Source organism: Fopius arisanus, unplaced genomic scaffold (assembly GCF_000806365.1).
Source record: "Fopius arisanus strain USDA-PBARC FA_bdor unplaced genomic scaffold, ASM80636v1 scaffold00064, whole genome shotgun sequence".
NCBI classification, from domain to species: Eukaryota; Metazoa; Arthropoda; class Insecta; order Hymenoptera; family Braconidae; genus Fopius; species Fopius arisanus.
This window is the reverse complement of record NW_011887803.1, coordinates 561,050-581,375: the sequence shown is the minus strand read 5'-3', so window position 1 is coordinate 581,375 and position 20,326 is coordinate 561,050. Positions and strand designations below refer to the sequence as shown.

The 20,326-nt window shown below is 39.5% G+C and overlaps 1 protein-coding gene across 2 annotated transcripts; it reads left to right on the top strand.

The window, feature by feature from the left end:
* Positions 1 to 10,121: 10,121 nt before the first annotated feature.
* lov (jim lovell) lies at positions 10,122 to 19,538 on the top strand. Of its 2 annotated transcripts, none has more exons than XM_011309080.1 (3): positions 10,122 to 10,448; positions 14,857 to 15,158; positions 15,315 to 19,538. In XM_011309080.1, exons 2-3 carry the CDS (start codon positions 14,965 to 14,967, stop codon positions 17,143 to 17,145), a joined length of 2,025 nt encoding a protein of 674 aa, XP_011307382.1. In that variant the 5' UTR covers positions 10,122 to 10,448; positions 14,857 to 14,964; the 3' UTR covers positions 17,146 to 19,538. The 2 variants fall into 2 exon arrangements, with proteins under 2 accessions (XP_011307382.1, XP_011307381.1); XM_011309079.1 differs by lacking the exon at positions 10,122 to 10,448 and adding an exon at positions 11,843 to 12,094.
* Positions 19,539 to 20,326: the final 788 nt, after the last annotated feature.

Sequence of the window (20,326 nt, the reverse complement as noted above, 5' to 3'; positions counted from 1 at the left end):
CGACTGATCCCCATTTCTCCTCTCCCACCCCTTGAGGCATCCACCGAAAAAACTCCCCAACACGGAAAGGGGTCTCAAATAAACCCTCACGACTTATGCCACGACAGAGAGAGAAAATGAAATGGTGAAAGGGTTGGAAATTTCGTCGAATGTATCTCGAGTGTAAAAGATTATCAAGTAAAATATTTTCACATTTTTCAGGTACATTTTTTTTTCTTTCTTTTTTTTTCACCCTCCCCCCTCCGCCCGCCCTCTCTCTTTTTTAAGTTGTTCCTCGCAAAGTTTGTGGAGCAACTTTTCTCTCAGTAGATTTAACGTCACCACACGTGAATCCTATCCATAAACAAGAGTTTATTCAATTTTTAAAATAGAATTTCATGAGAATGAAGTGAAACTGAATTTTTTTCAGTTGAATTATTTTCAGTGAATAAAGGGACGGGTGATACTAACCCAATTTCACTCATTCTGCCTGAAATAATTATTATTTTTCAAATTATTTATTATTAATCTGAATTTTTCCGTCATTATCCCGATGGAAAATATTTTTCCGTCATTATTCCCATGGAAATATTTTTCCAAATAAAAATCGGCTGTATAAAAATACATTTCAATCATTTTCCCCCAAACCTCCCGATCCATAACCTCAGAGGGGGTCAACGTGACCCCCGCCCCCTCCCCCAAAATATTCCGTCAACAGCGAAAGATTTTCCATCCCCGAAGAAGCGATAAAAAAAAATAGTAAAAGGTGTATTCACCCCAGAGACTTAGAAAAGATAATGAGTGGTGCCTAGTACGAGCGCACACATCCCTCACGAGAAAAAAAGCCCCCCCAGAAGGGGGAGAAGAAAAAAGCGTAAAAAAAGGAGAAAAATCCGAGGAGAAAAAAAAATAGAGAAAAAAGTTTGAGCATGTAGACCATACAGTTTGACTCTGAGCGAAGAAACTCACGGAGAGAAATCCCTCCTCTCCCTCACAGGCCCGCGTTTGGGTAGCCCCCCTTCTACCACTCTCGTTTTAAAATTTTCGTTGGGTAGTTGGGGGCACGTAGCACGAAATGAGGGTTCCTGAGTTTTTGCCAGGCGATCAATAAAAGTCTCGGTGCTTCTCTGCCTCTTATACTTGTCGTATAACGAAGTAGGCATATACATACACATACACTGTACTACTAACCTTACCTCCCGCCCCCCCCTCGACCCGTGGGCCCGCGCCACCCCCTCCACCTCTTTAGCCTCCTCATCCTCTTTAGGATAAAGATAAAGAGTGAGAAGAGAAATGAGAGGAAGAGGAAATGTACAACAAAATAAAAATCTGAGGGTGAATTTCTTAATTAATTCAGGGGGGGCCTGGGGGGCAGAGGGGGTGTCGGAGCGGTTAATTTTTATTTTATTGTGGTTTCCATATTTCGGATTGATGGGGATTCGGATCTTTTTTGGCGGGTGGAACCTTTGGATGATAAGAAGTAGGTGGGGGGAGGGGGCGAGATAAGAGGAAAAGACAGATTGGAGGATTGAAATGGAAACAATGGTGACGAGAATAAGCTGTTGATCAGGATGAAAGGAATAATTATATGATGACATGAGTGATTTAAATTATCGAGTGGCTGCATTTATATTTATCGCGTAAAAATAAAACAAGAATAATGATAAAAAATCGAAAACAATAAACAACCGCAGTCTCTAAAATCCGTAATTGTTAATCAGGGTTAATGAATGAGTGCAGAAATAAGAGAATTATTCACGCTCACCGACGAAACGTTGGACCCCTATCAGAACAAAATAAATATTCTTAACATTCGTCACTGCTGATCATCAAACAAACAAAATTGCTCACTCCCACCAACAAAAACTCACTGACTCACTGAATAACGCTCTCAAAGACCCACTCTCTCCTTACAAAAAGCAATTTTTTTTTTTATCTCTTCCGCCTCTGTATGCGTGCATTAATTTTCTCCCAGCCCTAATACTCATCAACGCTCGGCCTAACCCATCATAAAAGGGGGAGGAGGGTCCTTCTATCTTCCACCCGTAAAACTTTTCTCCATGTGTTTGTGAATTTGTTTATGTGTTAGTGCTCTAAGAAAAAAAAGAAATGTGAACCGAAGCTTTTATGCATGTCCTCCCCTTCTTGTTCCTTTGTTGCGTGTATCTACATCTCCTGGCATTTTCTAGTAAAATGTAACATACATTTTTTTTTTTTATGTGTGTGTGTGTGTTTCGGTGGGGGGGAGGACTTCATCGTGCGATCCATAATTATCGCTCTCTTACCGAGTACACAGAGTCGTTTCCAACTTTCTTACTCACGCAATTTCCACCTTTGCCTTTCTCCGCATTCGGCCAGGGTAGATAGGGGGGAAGACTTCCTTTTGATATTAGCTCGTCATGGCAACCATATGGGTGGATTTAATTGTGTGTTTTTAGGGGCAATTGTTAACTTTTGTCTTACGGTTTCGCCTTTTGGAGGAGTCGTTAAAAAGTTTTGCAATTTTTTTTCTCTACAACCGCCAACCCCCCGTGGGGGGGGCCGCCAAGGTAAAAGAGGGGTGGCAGATTTTGGGGGTTCATTCCAAAATCTCGGATTACTTTATAAACAATTCAATCACTAACAATTCCACATCACAAATATTTATTATTACATTTATATTATTCTTAAAAATTATAATTACAAAAAACAGCTATCATTTTTGGTGGTGGGGGGCGTTGGGGATCTGGTCTATTGTAATTGATATATTTCAATTATAATGATTATTTTGATTTTGTCGAAAAATATTTTGGGTGCATGATAATGGGGGGAAAGGGGGAACACGGGGTGGAGAGAGGGGGATTGGTAGTTGAAGTGTTGGGTTGAGTATGACAGTGAAAATGGCGGGTACGAGCTGATGGTTAGGGCGACGTAAGATGAATTTTTTTTTGAGTTAATTTAGTGTCTCAATGGGTGAGTTTTATTGATCAGTGAGAAGTGACTAGATGTTTTGGTTGCGCCCTGTAGGCACCCGGCTAATTAATTCACACTGGGGTGGCCCCTCTCGCGAGCATCCCAAAGTACAATAAAAAATACTTTTTTTTTTCTTTTATTCTTTATTATTCATTCACCTCGGTCTTCTTTGATTAATGTTCCCACCAACCCTTTTTCAATGTCCGTAAGGAAATTTATTCTGGTATTCAAAAAAGGTGAATAAGGCGATTGGGAAATACACCAGGTGATGACAATTTTTTTTTTTTTTTATCTTGGGCTCTCTTATGGGAACGACCTGGAGATACGTGAGAATTCGTTTTATTGAGTTTTTGGATTTCGGGGGAAAATCGTTCGATCATTTGCTGACAGATTCAATTAATTTTTTATTTGTGGGGGTGGATGGGCGGCTGCTCTTGGAATAATTACAGTGACAAGTCATTTTTTTTTTTTCAGAGGATGGAGAATTCAATTTTGTAATAGTTCAACTGAATTTTCATGCCATTATTTTTCGATTTCTGACCCACAGTTTTTTTTCATTAAAAAAAATATTGAAATAGTTTTCTCGGTTTAGCCCGTCGCGGGGATGCGTCGGAGTAATAAATTAAAAACACAATTAAAACACGAAAACCGATCTCATTTTCTATATGGGAAAATATATATTCTGACAGTTATATATTTTTTATATGGATCCACTATGTACACAATAAAATAATCCATAAAAATTGTTAATAACAAATAATTAACAAAATAAATAATGAGCTCTGAAAAAGTGGATTTTGTTCCGGGAAAAATCTTTAAAAAATTTGCAAAATTGATAATTGACCGAATTTTTAATGGAATTTTAATAAAAAATTATCACACGCGATTTAATTGTTGTTGAATAAAAATTCAGATAAAATTGTGAAAAAAAAAAGCGGTAAAAATCATTATGGCGTGAGTTAAAACTGGTGGAGAATTCGTTCCGGATCCGCCATGTTATTTTTCCACCCCTCGAAGATCAGTCGGGAGTTTTCTCCATCCTTGAAGAAATACGCCCTCAAGTTTATTCTCATGGGTTGGACCGATTGTAATGACAAAATCAATAGCCAGTTCATGTGTTGTTGACAAAATAAATCGCACCGAGTGCTTTTTTTTATTGTCCACTATTGGATAATTAATTTTTTCCTCTGCCAAATTTATTTGCATAGTATCGCCCCGATTAAACCCTATTTCCTATAAATTTTATAACAATTATACTATTCGACGAAATAGAATCGTCGAGGCATGAAATGCGATACAAATAACAATAAACAATTTATGATATTTATTATTAGAGCAATTGACAGTAAAAGTGTAAATTTTAATTGTGAATTTTCGGTGATCATTTTATTTTTACAACAAAATAAATTATAGTATTTATTGGACTACGATTGAGTGACGCGAGTGTTCGCCAGTTGATTTTACAGTGAATCGAAAAGTTGATTGAAAATTGGCGCAAAAAAATGTGATATGACAAAAAAAACAACAAAAATATATAGCAACAAGAAACTTTATCGAACCCCGTCGAAAATCCTGTCCATTTTGCAGTCCTCAAAATCCCCACATCGCCATGGGAACCTGCAGCAACAAAAGCACACCCAAAAACAACGGAAAAAGCAACAACAAAAAGGGAAAATAAAATAAATAAAATTTGCCAGGCCGATCGAAAAAAATCCTGTCAAGGGTTCTACAATCGCCGGACCCCCAGATCTGCAAACAAGCCTCCATTACCAAAAATTCACACCCAGAAACAACATCAAAAAACAACAACAAACTCTGCACGAAAGCCGGTGAAAAAAAAAAATCTCTCCAGCGTTTTGCACTCATAAAAATCCCCAGACCTAGATACAAACCCTCACCGCCAAAAAAACCGCGAAAAACCGATTAAAAAAAAAAAAAATCAAAGAACAACATAAAAAATCATGAAAAATAAAAAAAAATTTCAAATATCTCACATTCATCTAAAATCCTCCCCAATGACAAACGAACCCCCCACGCCCCAACCCCCTCCACCACCAAACCAAAAAAAAAACTCAATTTTTCACACATTTTATTTTTGTTTTTCATTTTTACCCTCGATTCGTTGTCTCCACGCATCCCGTAGCTTTCTTAATTATCATCTGTCTATCTCTGAGTATTAAGAAGGGAAAAATGTGCGGTAGGAGGGTAACGTGGGGGCCGTGCAAAGAAGGAAAAGCGTCGGTGAACGACGACAACGCGAGCGGAAGGGAAAAAAGGGGGAGAATGAGCGAGAGGGGTAGGGGGAACGAGGGGGATGGTGTTGAGAGGGGGACCAGTGGGCAGAGGGGGGTGGAATGGGGGGGTAAGGGGGTGTTGGTGGAAGAGAAAAGAGAGGTTTATAACTTGGCGGCAAAGAAAGAGTGAGACGATTTGGGGGGGAAAATGAAATGAGAGAGGAGAAAAGAGAGAAGTAGGGGCCGCTTCTTATACTCCGCCCAGCATCCAAGATGGCGTTGTGCCACTGGTATTTTTCCCCCCTCGTCATTAAAATCAATAATTAAAAAATACATTCGGAACGGTGAGATAAAATGTGATGGGCTCCATTTTCCAGGATTTTTTTGGCGGGGAATTTTTGTCAGGGGGGTCGGGGGTGGGGTTGAAGAGGAGACGTGGGGCTGGATTTTTTTGGGGATTTTTTGGTGTGTCGATGGGGTGAAATGGGGATTTTTGGAGTTTTTTTGAGGATGGAGTTGATGTGCGAATTTTTGGGAAAAGGGTGAGGAATTTTTTTTGGAGTTTAGGGGTGATTTCGGGGATTTTTCAGTGCGGGGGATGGTTGGGGATTATTTTTGTTTGAATTATTGTTTGAAAGGAATTTTGGAGCGGAATTCGGGTGGGAGAGATTTTTTTTTTGGAGGCAAACATGATTTTTTTTGGATGGGAGAAGGACTGGAGAGGTTTGAGAGTTTTTGGGGATTTGTTATGGGGAATTTATAATTTATTTATTAACGAAGGGGAATTTTGGAGTTTGCCATATTTTTTTTTAATTTGGAGGAACAATACTAGACGCTGAAAATCTCCGTGAAAATCCTAACAGAGATTTTTTTTATTATCGAAACTTTTCAAGATTTAGCTACAGAAAATTGGACTTCGTAATTATTGAGGGATTGTTTCAGGGGATTGTTTAGTTTCTTGTAAATTTTTCTTCAAGGCTTAGGAGGAGTAAATAATTAAATTGCATTAACAATTCCCTTTGTAAGACTTGAAAAGTAGGGAAAAGACACTTGAGGATTTCCGCGACTCAATATATTGACTTTTTCATTTTTTTCGAGTTTAGAATAAAAAGATAAATTATTTAAATAATTAATTTCGACCACTCGGGAAAGATCGATTAATCGATGGTCTGTTCAGAGATATTCTCATGCTAAAAATCGAATGTTAAAATGATTTTCCACGAGTTTTTAGCGATAAACGCGGAATTTTCGTGATACCGTAGAAGAAAATGGAGGAAAGAATTGTTATTTGAAAGTATTGGCGTATGCAAATGAGAACGGCGAGGTCGGAGAGCATTCGCCATGTTTATTCTCACAGTTTTAAACCCGCACATATTTTCTCCTGAATTTGAAAAGTGCCGAATGGAATTATCGCTCATAAATCCATTTGAACATTCACTAAAAAACGATTTGTTCATCCACAAATTCCGCCAAGACTCAAAAAATCCCCTTGCCTCAATTTTGAAGATATTTTAAAAACTTAATCACCACATTTTGAAAATAAATTCAACCTGGTAAAAGGGTCGTAATCCTTTTATGGACCTTTATTCGAAAAAAAAATTCTTTCGCGTCTTAAAACTCCTCTGAAGTGCGCGGAATCGAACGCCCTTTGTTCTCAGCCCATCTCCCGAGAAATGAAAAATCAATTCCAATTTCATCCACTTTCTAATCCCCAAAAGTGCAAAAAAAAAAAGTTATAAACAATATTTTATTTCTGCCTTTAACAAAAAAAATTCACGCAACGAAATCTCTCCGGAATCTATTGCGATCTTATTCCTAAAATACTATCACAATCTTCAGCTCGTCGGATTAATTTAATATATTTTCATATAAATAAATATATCAAAGGTTAGGTTTAGGTATACCTAAATATACAGAAATATATATAAACAATTGCAATGGACGCGCCAAATTCTCCACAAAATGTTCATCCGATTTTTCGATTGTCATTCGATTGTTAAATAAATAAATTGAATTAAATAAAATTTATTTAATACCGACACGGAAAAAATATCTGTCAATTATATCCCGATATACGTCGGAAATATATCGTCAAAAAATATATTAAGAGATATATTTCGATTATATATTACCCCGGCAGATATATCCCACCCCCTGCATCAATATATTATCAATATATTAAAATATAAGTTGGATATATTTAAGATATAATTCCGCAAAAAAAAAAATGATATCCCGGTCATAAAGATTTGGATTATAAATATTGTACGGAGTAATTATCCCCGTGTATTTCTCTGGATGAAGCCGAGATTCCCAAGATGAGTAACCGAAATATCAATTATTCAGGGGTTTAAATTTGAGAGCCATTTCCCACCATCAAGGAATGATACGTGGCAACATGGCATAGTCAGCCATTTGCATATCTTTCCGAACATAACCCCTGCCCGTCACCAATTCAACATCTGCATGAGTTTATCCCATACATTTCTCGTTCATTGTTTTTCCACATCCCCAGGTAGTCACTGGGACATTCCGGACCCTCGAAAAAAAATATTACTTATGCCAAGTAAATTTACACTAGAAAATAATTTAATAAAAATTGTACAATAATTTAATAAAATAAAATCGCCAATTGATTGATTGATTTATTATTTAATTAGGAGAAGTCAGTATTTTCATGAATATTATTTCTGCAAGTCATCGAGACTATAGATGTTAATAATGATAATCCTATCGTAATTATGTATAAATAAAAATGTTTAATTATATTTTATTATTGAAGAATTGAATATTATATCAAATTTTAAGATAAATTCGTAATTTTTGCGCGTGGGGAGTACGAATATTCGCCAATCTTTATTACACATCGGTTATTCTTCTTATTATCATCTTCCTATATACCCAAATACATATAGATAAAGACAAACGTACATGCCCAAAAATGGCATTGACGGCTTTCCGCTTCCGACGCGTCCATTCGCCAGAAAAAAAAAGCGGAAAAATCGGAAAAGAATATCTCGAGCATCACACACCCCTTCATAAAATCCCTCCGCCATATCCAAAATGGCCTCCCGACAGCCAATAAATCGGCCAAACGTGAAGTGCAATAAAATTTAATTATAAGTAAATAATTAACGTGTCCCTGGGAAGGTAGAATTTGTCACTGCATGAGGAGAGAGAAAAAAAAAAAGGTGGGGTAGATTAGCCTGAGGGGGTCTCAAGGCGTTTTGAGGTCGTGGAAACTGGGCCCGGGGCCTCACAAAAACGGGACAGGGTATATATGGTTATTGTGGGACCACCTGGGGGGACACCTTCCTCGTGTCTCCTTGTTGTCAGGTTAAATTTTACTACCGGGGTGAGGGTATGAGTTTTCGGGGGCAAGGGTACAGGTGCCGGAGACGGGACAGGTGTACCTGGATACCCTAATACTCACCCTCCCCTCTCATCATACTTACTTTAACTATTCAATGAGTCATACCCGGAGGTATGCGTCAGGCTAACTCTACATCTCTCATCTACGCATCAGATTTATTTTCTATTATTTTTATTTCTATTTTTATTTTTATTTTTATCATTTTATTTCAATTTATTCTTCACGCATTCATTTTATTTTTTATTGTCATGAAAAATTTTATCATGACAAAAACAATTTGGTACGTCAGAATATATCTCGATAGAACAATCATATCGGGATGAAAGGAACAAAATATTTATATCTTGAAATGCAATTGTTGAGCATTGAGTGGGGATTTGTATTGATGGCTGAAAGACTAAAGGGCCTGTCTGTAGGAAATATTCTGAATAGAGCTATTTTCGAATTGAATGAGTGCAGACTACTGGAGATAATTAACTATTAATTCGGATGAATCGGAAGTTGGATATTATAGTTATCTTGTAAGAACGCGTGGTGTTTGTTTGTCTCGCCAGTCATGCAAGGTTTTCACCGAATTTTCCGCCGATTGATGTCGTGGAAAACATGTTGGAACCTGCAATATCCCTCAACAATCCGCCCATTACTGCTGCCCCTCCTCCTCCTAATTTCACTGGTCAAAATTTTCTGCGAATTTTCCAACAATAAATCGTTCGACATCCGGTGTGAATTTTGCCTTTTCTCCGACATGCGACATTGAATTTTCCGGGAAAAGTTATTGGCCACCTGATCTGACATAAAATATCGCCCAGACACAGTTCAAAGCACGAGATATATATTTGGCAAGGATTTTCTTGAAATCGTGGATCAATGAATTTTATTTTACATTTCCCTGGAATTTTTAATCGACAGATTACACGACATGCGACATTACCGGAAAATCCTGGCACCGACATTACACATGCAGGCAATCGGTGGCCAAAAGAAAATCTCATGAAAAACATTTTTCTGGAATTTTTAATCGACAGATTACACGACATGCGACATTACCGGAAAATCCTGGCACCGACATTACACATTCAGGCAATCGGTGGCCAAAGGAAAATCTTATGAAGAACATTTTTCTGGAATTTTTAATCGACAGATTACACGACATGCGACATTACCGGAAAATCCTGACACCGACATTACACATTCAGCCAATCGATGCCAAAAGGAAAATCTTATAAAGAACATTTTCCTGGAATTTTTAATCGACAGATTACACGACATGCGATGTAAACACCCTTGACATGCGACATTACCGGGAAAACCTGACGATCCACGTGGAGGAGGGGGAAGATGGGCTCTGATCAGAGGAGAGGAGACCGTAGCCGTCCGAGGAATATACTGTACGTGGAAATGCTGTACAACTGAGTGAGAAAGAAAGGGGAGGGGGGGTCCGAGTGGGCTGGTACCCAGGGATGGAGGTGGCCAAAGGAGGTGGGACTCCTTCGTCTCTTTCTCCTCAACATTGGTAACCACCGGGCAAAGCCGAATCGGTTGCGAAGGGCAGTCATAACGCGACCGCACTAGGAGTCAGCCGCATCCAACTGTACATACACCCAATAATTGTTTATCATTTTGAAAAATCGTGTGTGCGCGCGAAACTTTGAATATTCAGTGGTGCAGGATTCTTCGGTTAATTGGTGATTCTTGTGGATTTTGGTGGAGTTCTGTGGTGCATGGAGACCCGGGGGACCAAGTGGTACCAGGGGGATACTGGTCAAGCTCCGGATCACACGTGGAGGAAACCCGGTGCCCTTCATTGACCCAAGCCAAGTGATTTTCAGTGCCAAAAAAATTGTGTGGGAAATTGTGAGAATTTTTGTGAAAGTGAGAGAAAACTGGTGATCGTCGGAGCGCAGGTCAAGGTAGGGATGACTTTATTTTTGTGGTTTTTTTTTTTTTTTAGTCTGGGAGGGGAAATTTTTTTCATTTGAACAATTGGGGAATTTTGGCGGGCGCGGAAATTGCGGTGTGGATTTAATGGTCGCGGGGGAAATTCGTTTTTTTGCGGTTTTATTCAGCCGGAGATTTTATATTTGTTTTTGGAGGAGGCTGGAACCATTGCCGAATTCCAGTAGTCACTCACGAATATTCGAACCGTCAAAAATGTTCAATGTTTCTACTCGGAAAAATAGAAACGAAATTTGAACCTGGCACATGAAGGAAATTTCATTCCAGCCTCTGAAACTTCACATAAATTTTCCATGAGCCCATGATATATTTTATAACTAAATCATCCATCTTCAAGTCTTCAATTTCTTCCCAAGAAAACCTGAAAAAACAATTTCCCCAGAAAAATAAAATCACCTGTACCCCCCAGTCCTCGAAATTCATATTTTTAAAAAACCCCCAAAACCAATCCCCTGTAATAAAAAAAATTCAAAATTCCGGCCCGGTCCCTGTACGTTCTGCAAAAAATAGCGCCCCCAAAAACCATCGAAATTCTTCGTAAACTTGCCCCCTCCCCGGGGGGCTGAAAGCCCAGCCTCCATGACCCAGCCCCCTGTCCCCAACCCCCTCCGAAATGATGATAAAACCCGCGAAAATTCGGTAGCGATGGAGAATAAAAAAAAATAGCCCGTAAGAATCAACTGCTCGTCGAGTTCTCCAAGTGGGTGGGTGGGTGGGTTGGTTTGGGTGGCTAAAATGGGTGGACAGGGGGGCGGGGTTAAGGAGGCCGAGTACATAGTCACACTCGTGTGGGCAGGTGGAGTGAGAAAGCGACTTGTTGGGGGGGTAATGTGAATGTGGAAGATAGAAAGTGAGTTTCCGAGGCACATGGACACACACACAAAAACGTGTGGTGATCTCTTGGGTGGGGATGCGTACGTGTGTGTATGGGAAAGGGAAGTACAGTACAACCTGGGGGGTATTAGGTGGGGCGCCTAACGTCACAGCGCATTCACTCATCGGCAGTCGCCGACGCCGTCTCGTTTCCAAAACCATAATATCCCCCCACCTCAGAACACACGTTTCAATCGCACGAGCAACAACTCGAGGTCCCACCGGGGGTTTACGTCACTTTTTTCACCCGATTATTTTTCTCCCCCCCCCATTTCGGGGGCAATATTTTCAGTTCAGTGCGCCAACCCCCCGACTCATGTTCACACTCATGTGACGTTCTGGGGAATTTTTCAGTGGTTTCTAGGAATTTTTTTTGGGGCTGTGGTGCAATATTGTGTGGCGACTAGTGCGAAACATTTCGGGAGTTTTTGAAAATTTGCGGGGGTGGGGGGGAGGACTACAGTGGGCGATTTTTGGAGGTGTGACTTTGGAAATTTAAATTGTAGAGAACGTGTGCTGAGGTGTGTGTAGTGATTTTTTTTTTTCTTGAGTTTGTGATATTTTTTTTTTTTGGCGCGCTTTTTTTTTTGTGTGCCGCATGATCTTTGGGGGATTTTCGCGGGGTGACGGGGGATTTTGAGTGGAGAACGGCTGTCAGCTGGTGAATTTTGTGTGGCGCGAAAAGTTTGCCACGCGGGAACTACAGGAACGGTGACTGATAGCTGTGGTATGTGGATTTAAAAAAATGTATTTTAGTGCGGGGGCGGTTTTGGGGGGATGGGATACGGTGATTTTTTGGTTGATGTTTGTTTTCAGTTTGGGGACGCAATTAATACCGAGTTTGATCGATCCCCGACGGTCGTGGCGCGACGCCGCAAGTCACGAGTCTTCGAGTTGATAAACGAGAAAAATAAATTTGTCCATCGCGTGCAGAAAAACATAGACGAGGTGGAGAGGGAGGGGGGCGAGTCACTCGGTGATTTTACAATTTTATTTTATTTTTTGGGTACGTGTGTGTATCACTGACGTTTATCATCCCCGAGTGACGGTGAAGTGAACAACGAGAGTTCCAAAAAATTTTCAAACCCCCAATTAACCCCCACTCACCCCCCAAAAAATTATGAAAAAACCCATCGCCCCTCGACAATAAAAAAATCACTCCCCCAAAAAAAAGTAGACAATTTCCGCCAAAAATTCGAGGCTAAAAAAAACCGGGGGGAAAAATGAAAACCGATTTCCGCGATTTTTTCTCTATCAAAAGCATTTTCATTACATTTGCAGGAATAATTTGCAGAAATATTTTCCGATTGCTTTCCTGAATAGCGAATGTTGTATGGAATTAACAAAAAGATGGAATTAAAAGGGGAAAAAAAATTTATTCCGGCCCCCACATACCTGCCACACACTCGTCACGTCATTCTCAGAAAAAGAAGCGAAAAGTTGAAAGACAACACAGGATGAATATCAACACAATATCATGTACAAAACCTTGTGTTTCGCTCCAATATTTTTCCCCCGGTAATATCTCTTTTTTTTTCATCACGCGCCGGCACGTGTGAGTTTGACAACAAAGTTGTTCTCCAGTTTTCGTTGCGCACAGTGACGTGTTCGTGTTGTTAGAGCCCAGTAGATTATAATACACCTGAATGTATGAGTCGTACAATTCAAATAAAAGTAAATACGATCCCTAAAACTCTCCTTCACCTCAGCGACATGTGATATAGAGAAAAATTAGCCCGCGACCTCAAAATTCCGAAGGAATAATCGCAAATAGAAGAGCTTTCAAATTATCGGATCTTCCCCATATGTCCGTTGCGAACTAATGAACATGTCAAGTTATTTCGATTGAATAATTTTTATGGAAAACTTGATCAATCCCTTTATTTTCCGGTAACCAAAGGGAAAAATCCGGGGATTATTTCTTCCTTCCCACTCCAGCCGATTGTATGAGACAAGATTTATATTTTTTTAATGAGAATAAAGGTTTTAACAGCAGAAGGCAATTTGGGTTATTGATTTTAATTTAAATCGGTGGTTAATTCGATCCAACATAAGAGGCAGAATAAAAAAATTATCATTCAATGAAATATAATTAAAATCTAACAATTCATTAATCGGAATATTTTAATTTAAAATATGAATCGATAATGAATCGCGAGTGATTTTTTCCTCATTAGCAATGAATGAAAATAATGAATGATTGAGTCATGAATCCGTTCCCTTTTTCTCTCCAAATTGGGTATTAATTACTTGTTAATTTTAGTTACATTTCAATTGAACGGTTAATTGGTAGTTTGATTGATTGATTCGTCCGTCGATTTTAGTCAGCGTCGAGCGATCGCGGAACGATTCGTCGAATGACGAAAACCTGAAGTGCGCGAGGAAAATTAGTTAATGAAGTCATTAATTACGAGCGTAAATGAGAGATTGCCTAAGTCGGTGTATTTAACTCGGATCGTCAGGTGTGTGAGGAGGTGAGATTCTAGGTGAAACGTTGGGTCTAGGGTTGTAATTTATGCTTGTTAAATTTGCGGTTGAAAAGTGCGACCTTATGATTAATTTTCAATCGCCAATTAACGGAATGCCGATTAAAAATCGTGTGACAAAAGCGCGAGATCGCGGATTTCTCGTTCTCGGGATTCCGAGAGCTGAAACCGACGGTTTTCACCAATTGAATTGAAAATTTGAATAAACCCGCTATCGATTTCAAAAACCAGAAAATTTTCCGATACCGGCAACTCCATTCACTCCATTTTATTCCTCATTAACCCGTAATTATACACAGCAAAATTAATGAGCACAAATCCCTGTTATTTTTCCATTTTTCATTATCTCCAGTTTTAATTGATACAAATCAATTCGCGAGTCGTGAATTAGATCATCAATTTTCCGGTGTCTATGATTTTCACCCCCTTAACTTCCGGAAAGTGATATTTGAGGGAAATAATTTCTATTCGTGAACTTCTAGTCACTTCCACTCCATATCACCTGCATTATTCCAATTTTCTCTCTTTTTTATCTCCCAATTTAATTGATAATAAATTAAACAACCGAATCGAAGAAATTTCCATTTTCAAAAAAATAAATGAATCGGTAAATATGACCGATACATCCACTGACGTTTCATACCATACCATATATCCTAAAAATGACTTGTTCCTCATCTTCCTCATGTCTTCCAAGTTTCTCCGAAATTCGAGTGATTTCGAATTTGTTTTTTTATTTGTATTAAATAAAAATTCGATAAGTTTCTCATCAGGCATCACCCGATCAGGCAAACCTGCCTAATACCGGACGAAAATGGTGATGCGATTTCAGAGTGCCCGAGGCGCTTTCCACTGGGGTGTATGTGTCTCGGATTTTTTACATCTTCCCCTCAGTTTAATACAATGTACATCACAAGTACTTTAGAGCATTGCAGTTCCGTGCTAAATAGCCGGAGTCGTAGATAATAAATAAATAAAAAATGGAATTTTACTCTGATTTCAGACACATCGTGACCGATGATAGATAATTCATCGAAGAGGCGTATTAAACGTGTAAATAATACGTTTAATAAAACAAGGTGGCTTCGACGGGTGTAAATAAGTCAAAAAGATGTCGAGCACCGCGGAGAGTCCCGACGGTGGTATGGCACTGCAGTCACATTATTCACTGCGATGGAACAATCATCAGACACACATACTACAGGCATTTGAAGCACTTCTGCATGCTGAAATACTCGTCGATGTCACTCTCGTGTGCTCAGACAGCAGTATCAGGGCGCACAAGGTCGTCCTCAGTGCCTGCAGGTAAATAAAAAATAAGTTTAGCAAATTATAGTAATCAGGATAATCAGGATAATCAGGATAATCGAAATTATCCAACGAAAAAAAATGATCAAGCACATGTGATACGAAATAAATATTGTTGAAAATATCTGATCATTGAAATTTGTCTGCTTTCAGTCCTTTCTTCGAGAGGATATTCGCTGAGCACCCGTGCAAGCACCCGGTGATAGTCCTGAAGGACTTTCCAGGTCGTGAGGTTGCCGCCCTGATTGACTTCATGTACCGGGGTGAAGTGAGGGTAGGCCGTGAAGAGCTGCCCGGTCTGATGCGAGCTGCTGAGAGTCTTCAGGTGCGTGGTCTAGCGTCGTCAGAGCCCCGGCCTGCATCACCACCAGATACACCAGTGGAAACACCAACAGATCTGGGTGATCGATTGAGCCCGGAAGCTGACAACGATCCAGATATCGATTCTGTTCAACGCGAGTCTCGAACGATGTATCCGAGGGAACGCGATCGTCTACCGCACATGGGCCACCTGAATTTCTCCCTCCGAGATCTGAGGGAGTCCTGCAATTCACCACTTCTACCTAGACGAAAGCAGGCACGACCTCGACGAAGATCCGGTGAGTTAATACCCCAGGATCTCTCCCGACCCCATCCACCAGCGAGTCTTAGCCCACCACCTAGTGGTCTCAATTTGACTGGTGCACTTCCCGTTAATCCAAGTCAACCAACGGCCAGTCAAACACCAGGTCAATCACAATCGGGTCCACCCCAACCACCGTGCACCCCAACCCAACCAAATTCATCATCAACGCCGACAAATCGAGAAGAGACAGCTGAGAATCTATCGATGAAGCGTTCGTTATCACCGGGTTTACCCTCTGAGCACGGCATCAAGACTGAGAGTGAAGCAGCGAGCAGTCCACGTGGATCACCCCTAACTGGTACGAGTCTCCATCCTGATGGCTCACTCCAGGATTTACCCGCACCGGGTTTACCATCAATGTCACTGTCACTGACACCACCCCACCATCCAAGCGAGTACCTGACATCACTCGGCCAATTTGCCGCACAGTGGCTGCCAAATCATCAGAGCCAAATGGCGCATCATCGCGATGGCAGTCCCCAGGGACACAATCGCAATCCCTATCATCAGGAGCTACTGACACTCACAAGAAGATCTGTCGCTGTATTCCCCATGGATGGTGTATCACCATTGGCTAGTGGCGGACTGTTTCCACACGGTGGTGGTATGGATAGAGGTACATTACTCACGGATTTGCACGATAGCTTCAAGCCGGAAGCCTTTCAGGGATTGTTCGGTGGTAATTCGGCTCAACACATTACCAAAAAACCAAAGAAGCACAGGGGTGATGGTGAATCGGCCAGAAGATGGTCTGAGCACGGTAGGGGTATGCCCATTGGTAGGCCCAAAGGACAGCACAGTGCACCGAGGGGTGGACCACCTAGATCTTGGACAAATGCTGAGCTTACGGAAGCACTTCAGCACGTTTGGAACAAGAAGATGACAACGTCGCAGGCTAGTCGGCTGTTTGGCATACCGTACAACAGTCTTCTCATGTATGTCAGGGGAAAGTATGGAAAGAGTCTCAAGCTCGAGCAACTCAGGAGAGACTGCACTGGTGCATCTGGTGAAGTTATGAACTCGTTGAATAACAATGTCAAGGCCATTCAGCCACCGTCACAGATGGGTCATCCACTTGGTATGCCACATCCCGGTGATGAGTCGTATGGGCATCATCCTATCGTTGGTGGTAATTTACCACAGGGTTTTTTCCCTGATTTTGGCGCTGCATTTCCGGTTCCTGTTAGCATGGTACATCTTTTACCACCTAGTGAGCAAAAAGCTTTGGAGGGGGTGGGGGGTAGTGCAGGTGGTAACAGTGATCTTGGACAACAGAGTCGGTCACCATCGCCGAGTCATGACAGTATTCAACCACCGCAATCAGCACCGGCGTTACTGCAGCAGAATGGATCGGAATGAGATAGGCTGAGGGCCATGAGGGATTATCTTTATTTGTAATTGTCGACGTCCATGTTTTTGTATTATTGGAGGGGTTGAGTGTTTTTTGGATCTAAGACTGACTTTCTCGATTACTTTTGCTGGCCATTTCGAAAAAATGACGGGGAGGATTTCAATCGGATATCTTTGGATTAGGCTATGAGGGGTGCTCTGCAGTGAGAGTATTTGGGGAATCCCCGATTTTTTTTTGCGGGAGTTTTGAAAATTTTGGGTTTTAATGAGTGTTTTCGGGGGAATTGAGTCAAATGCTGAGGTTGAGATCGGAAATTTTCTTGGCTATCGATTGAGACGGGTCTGACATTTGAGTTACATCGACGGGATTTTCTACGGTGCACCGAACACCGCAGGATACTTTTTCCACTTTCACGGAGTGTAATAACGATATATCAGTGCTATTATTATCGGAACGTTTTGTTTTATTTTCATTTTTTTTTTATGGGAGATACCAAACATACCGAATAACAAAGCCAGTTTCTCTCGTTCTAACATCAAAGATGGAGTTTATTTTGTTCTCTTTCGTTTATTTGAAAACTTTTTTTTTTCTTCATTTCTCTTACTGTGAATAGGAGAAATAATGTATCCTTCACATTCTTACGGTGGATCAGCGCACAAGAAAGGAAACCCGGAAGGAAAACAAGATGACTCTCTCCTTTTAAGAATATTTTTTTTTTCACTCATTTTTTTTTTTCACCTTCTTTAGCGTTTTTTTTCTCCGCTACGGGAGATGCAAACGGTTAAATTGAAAGGGAACTTCTTGAAAAGGGGTGAGGGTGGGTCGTACAATGCTTAAGAATTTCGTTGAATGAAAAATGGAAGGAAAAACGCACCCCATGACATGATTTTTACTCACTTCTCATTCATTTTTTCGACGGCAAAAGTTGAAATGAGAAAACAAAATATGAGAAAATTTAAATTAAAACGATATTTCCCGCGAGAATTAGCACGAAGAGGGTCAAGTGCAATAATCGCTGCAATGTAAAAAAGTATTTAATTTTTCTTTTTTTTTTCTTTTTGTTCAATTTTGTAAATAATTTTTGCATAATTTTACTGGACATCTTTTGTGTAAAAAATAATTCATGCATTTTAAAAAGGTGAAGAAACAAATTATTTGGAGTGGAATTTTTCCAAAGAAGTAGAAAACATTTTAATTATGATTTTTCTCTCGACGGATAATAAATGAAGGATAAATATACCAAATAATGATGATAAAAAAAAATCGAAAACGCGAAATCGCTTTAATGAGTAATTAAAAAATGTGAAAATGAGGTTAATTAATGGACAATTTAATTACAAAATCGTAGACCACAGTTTGACGACTAAATAATTTTAAAAAATAATAAATGAATTATAAAAAGTAAAAAATGATAAATAATACCATTATTTCGACAACCAGACGGAAGCGCAGGGTAAATAACACATCAGGGATAGCCACAGACAAATCTACGATAGCTAAAAATTGAGAATGTGAAAGAAAACAAATTGCATATTGAAAGAGGAAATAAAAAAAAAACTTATTAAACAGAGAAACGTAATTCATAAATTATTGGGCAGAGTAAACACTACGTTTTCTTTTTTTTTCGTTCGAGAGGGTTGGTACTGGGGGGTGGGGAGATGTCAGGGCATGAAACAATAAAAATTCGAGGGTTGGGAGGAATATGTGAGGTGACAGGCTTTCTCGGGAGCCATTGGGGGGTTGGGCCTGTACAATACAAACTGATATTATTGATTATTAATTAATGGAATTATTGTGTGAACTGGGTGATTGAAAAATGGGTTTTCGGCAATCTGGGGAAGAGTTGGAGAATTTTTTTTTCAGGCGCTCATTAGGGCGACTCGCTGGAAAGTGGTGACGCCATTTTGAGGGCAATGTCGACAAAATGGCGGATGGTGAGGGGAATTTAGTATTTGGTTTTTTGGGAAGTTTTTGGAGAGGTGTAAGCGATTAAATCAGTGGAAAATTTGGAAGGGAAATTTTGAAATGCTATTGACTGCCATTTTGTTTTGTTCCTAGGTTAGAACAATTTTGTGCAATTGATGAACAATATGGTGGGCCGTTCTGTTGACCTTGTAACCCTGAAAAAAAATCAATTCTCCAACGACTCTCCACCTAAAGAAAAATTTATTTACTTCACTCCGAACTGCGTTTCAAAATGTGTGAATGATAACAAAAAAAAAAAAAAAAATCTCGAAAATGAACGCGAAAAATCTCGCAATCAAACTCAATGGAGATTTTTCACCATAAACTAGACACACATATTGTGATAGGCACCATGTGCGGACTTCAGTATTATTTTGCAGTTAAAACGAATGGGGAAATGAATTTAAAAAAATGAAAAAAAAAAAATAATAATAAACCAATAATAATGAAACAAGTGATGGTGAAAATCATTAATACGTTAGGTAGACATTAAACAAAAAAAGAATCTTAATGCCTGTTTCGTTGTTATATAAAGTGAGAGTGTGAGTAAGGGAAAATGAAACCCTTAGATTTATAAAAGAATAATTACGACCACAGAGAATAAAAAAAAAATCCCGGGGAAAACTTGAAAATAATTTTCTTTCATATAATCTCGGGAATTTTTTAATTTCACCAATAATTTCATCCTCGTGGCGCCGGACGCACGTCGTTCCGTAATTCATAAACAAATTAAAAATAATTAATGATGATGAAAAACATTGACACGTGTAGAATTGTAAGTAGAGGTGCGATTGATTACTTTATTAATTGTAAAAGTGCGAGTGCGTGTGATGGAGCAAAAGTCGAGTGTTAGAAATTTTAAATAAATTGATAAAAGGAAATAAACAATTTTCGTGCGACCGGGGGCCGAGGTAAAAGCCCTAAAGATTTTCACTGTTGATGATAATGATGACCACAGCAAGTACTGAGAGACAGGGAAAGGTTGTATTCGAAAGTTTTTTCTATGCATCAACTCGATATGACTGACTACAAAGAGAATAAAAAAAAAATGAACATTAATGGCTGCCGGTAATTAGCTACCATATCGTATGATTGCTGTATTGTTAAATCTCGTTGCTGACATATCAATTTATCGATGGAACTGGATAAACTTATTTGTTGAATATTTCGATTGATTTTCTTTCTTTGAATATTTTTTGAAGCTATAAGCATCTTTGTGGCATC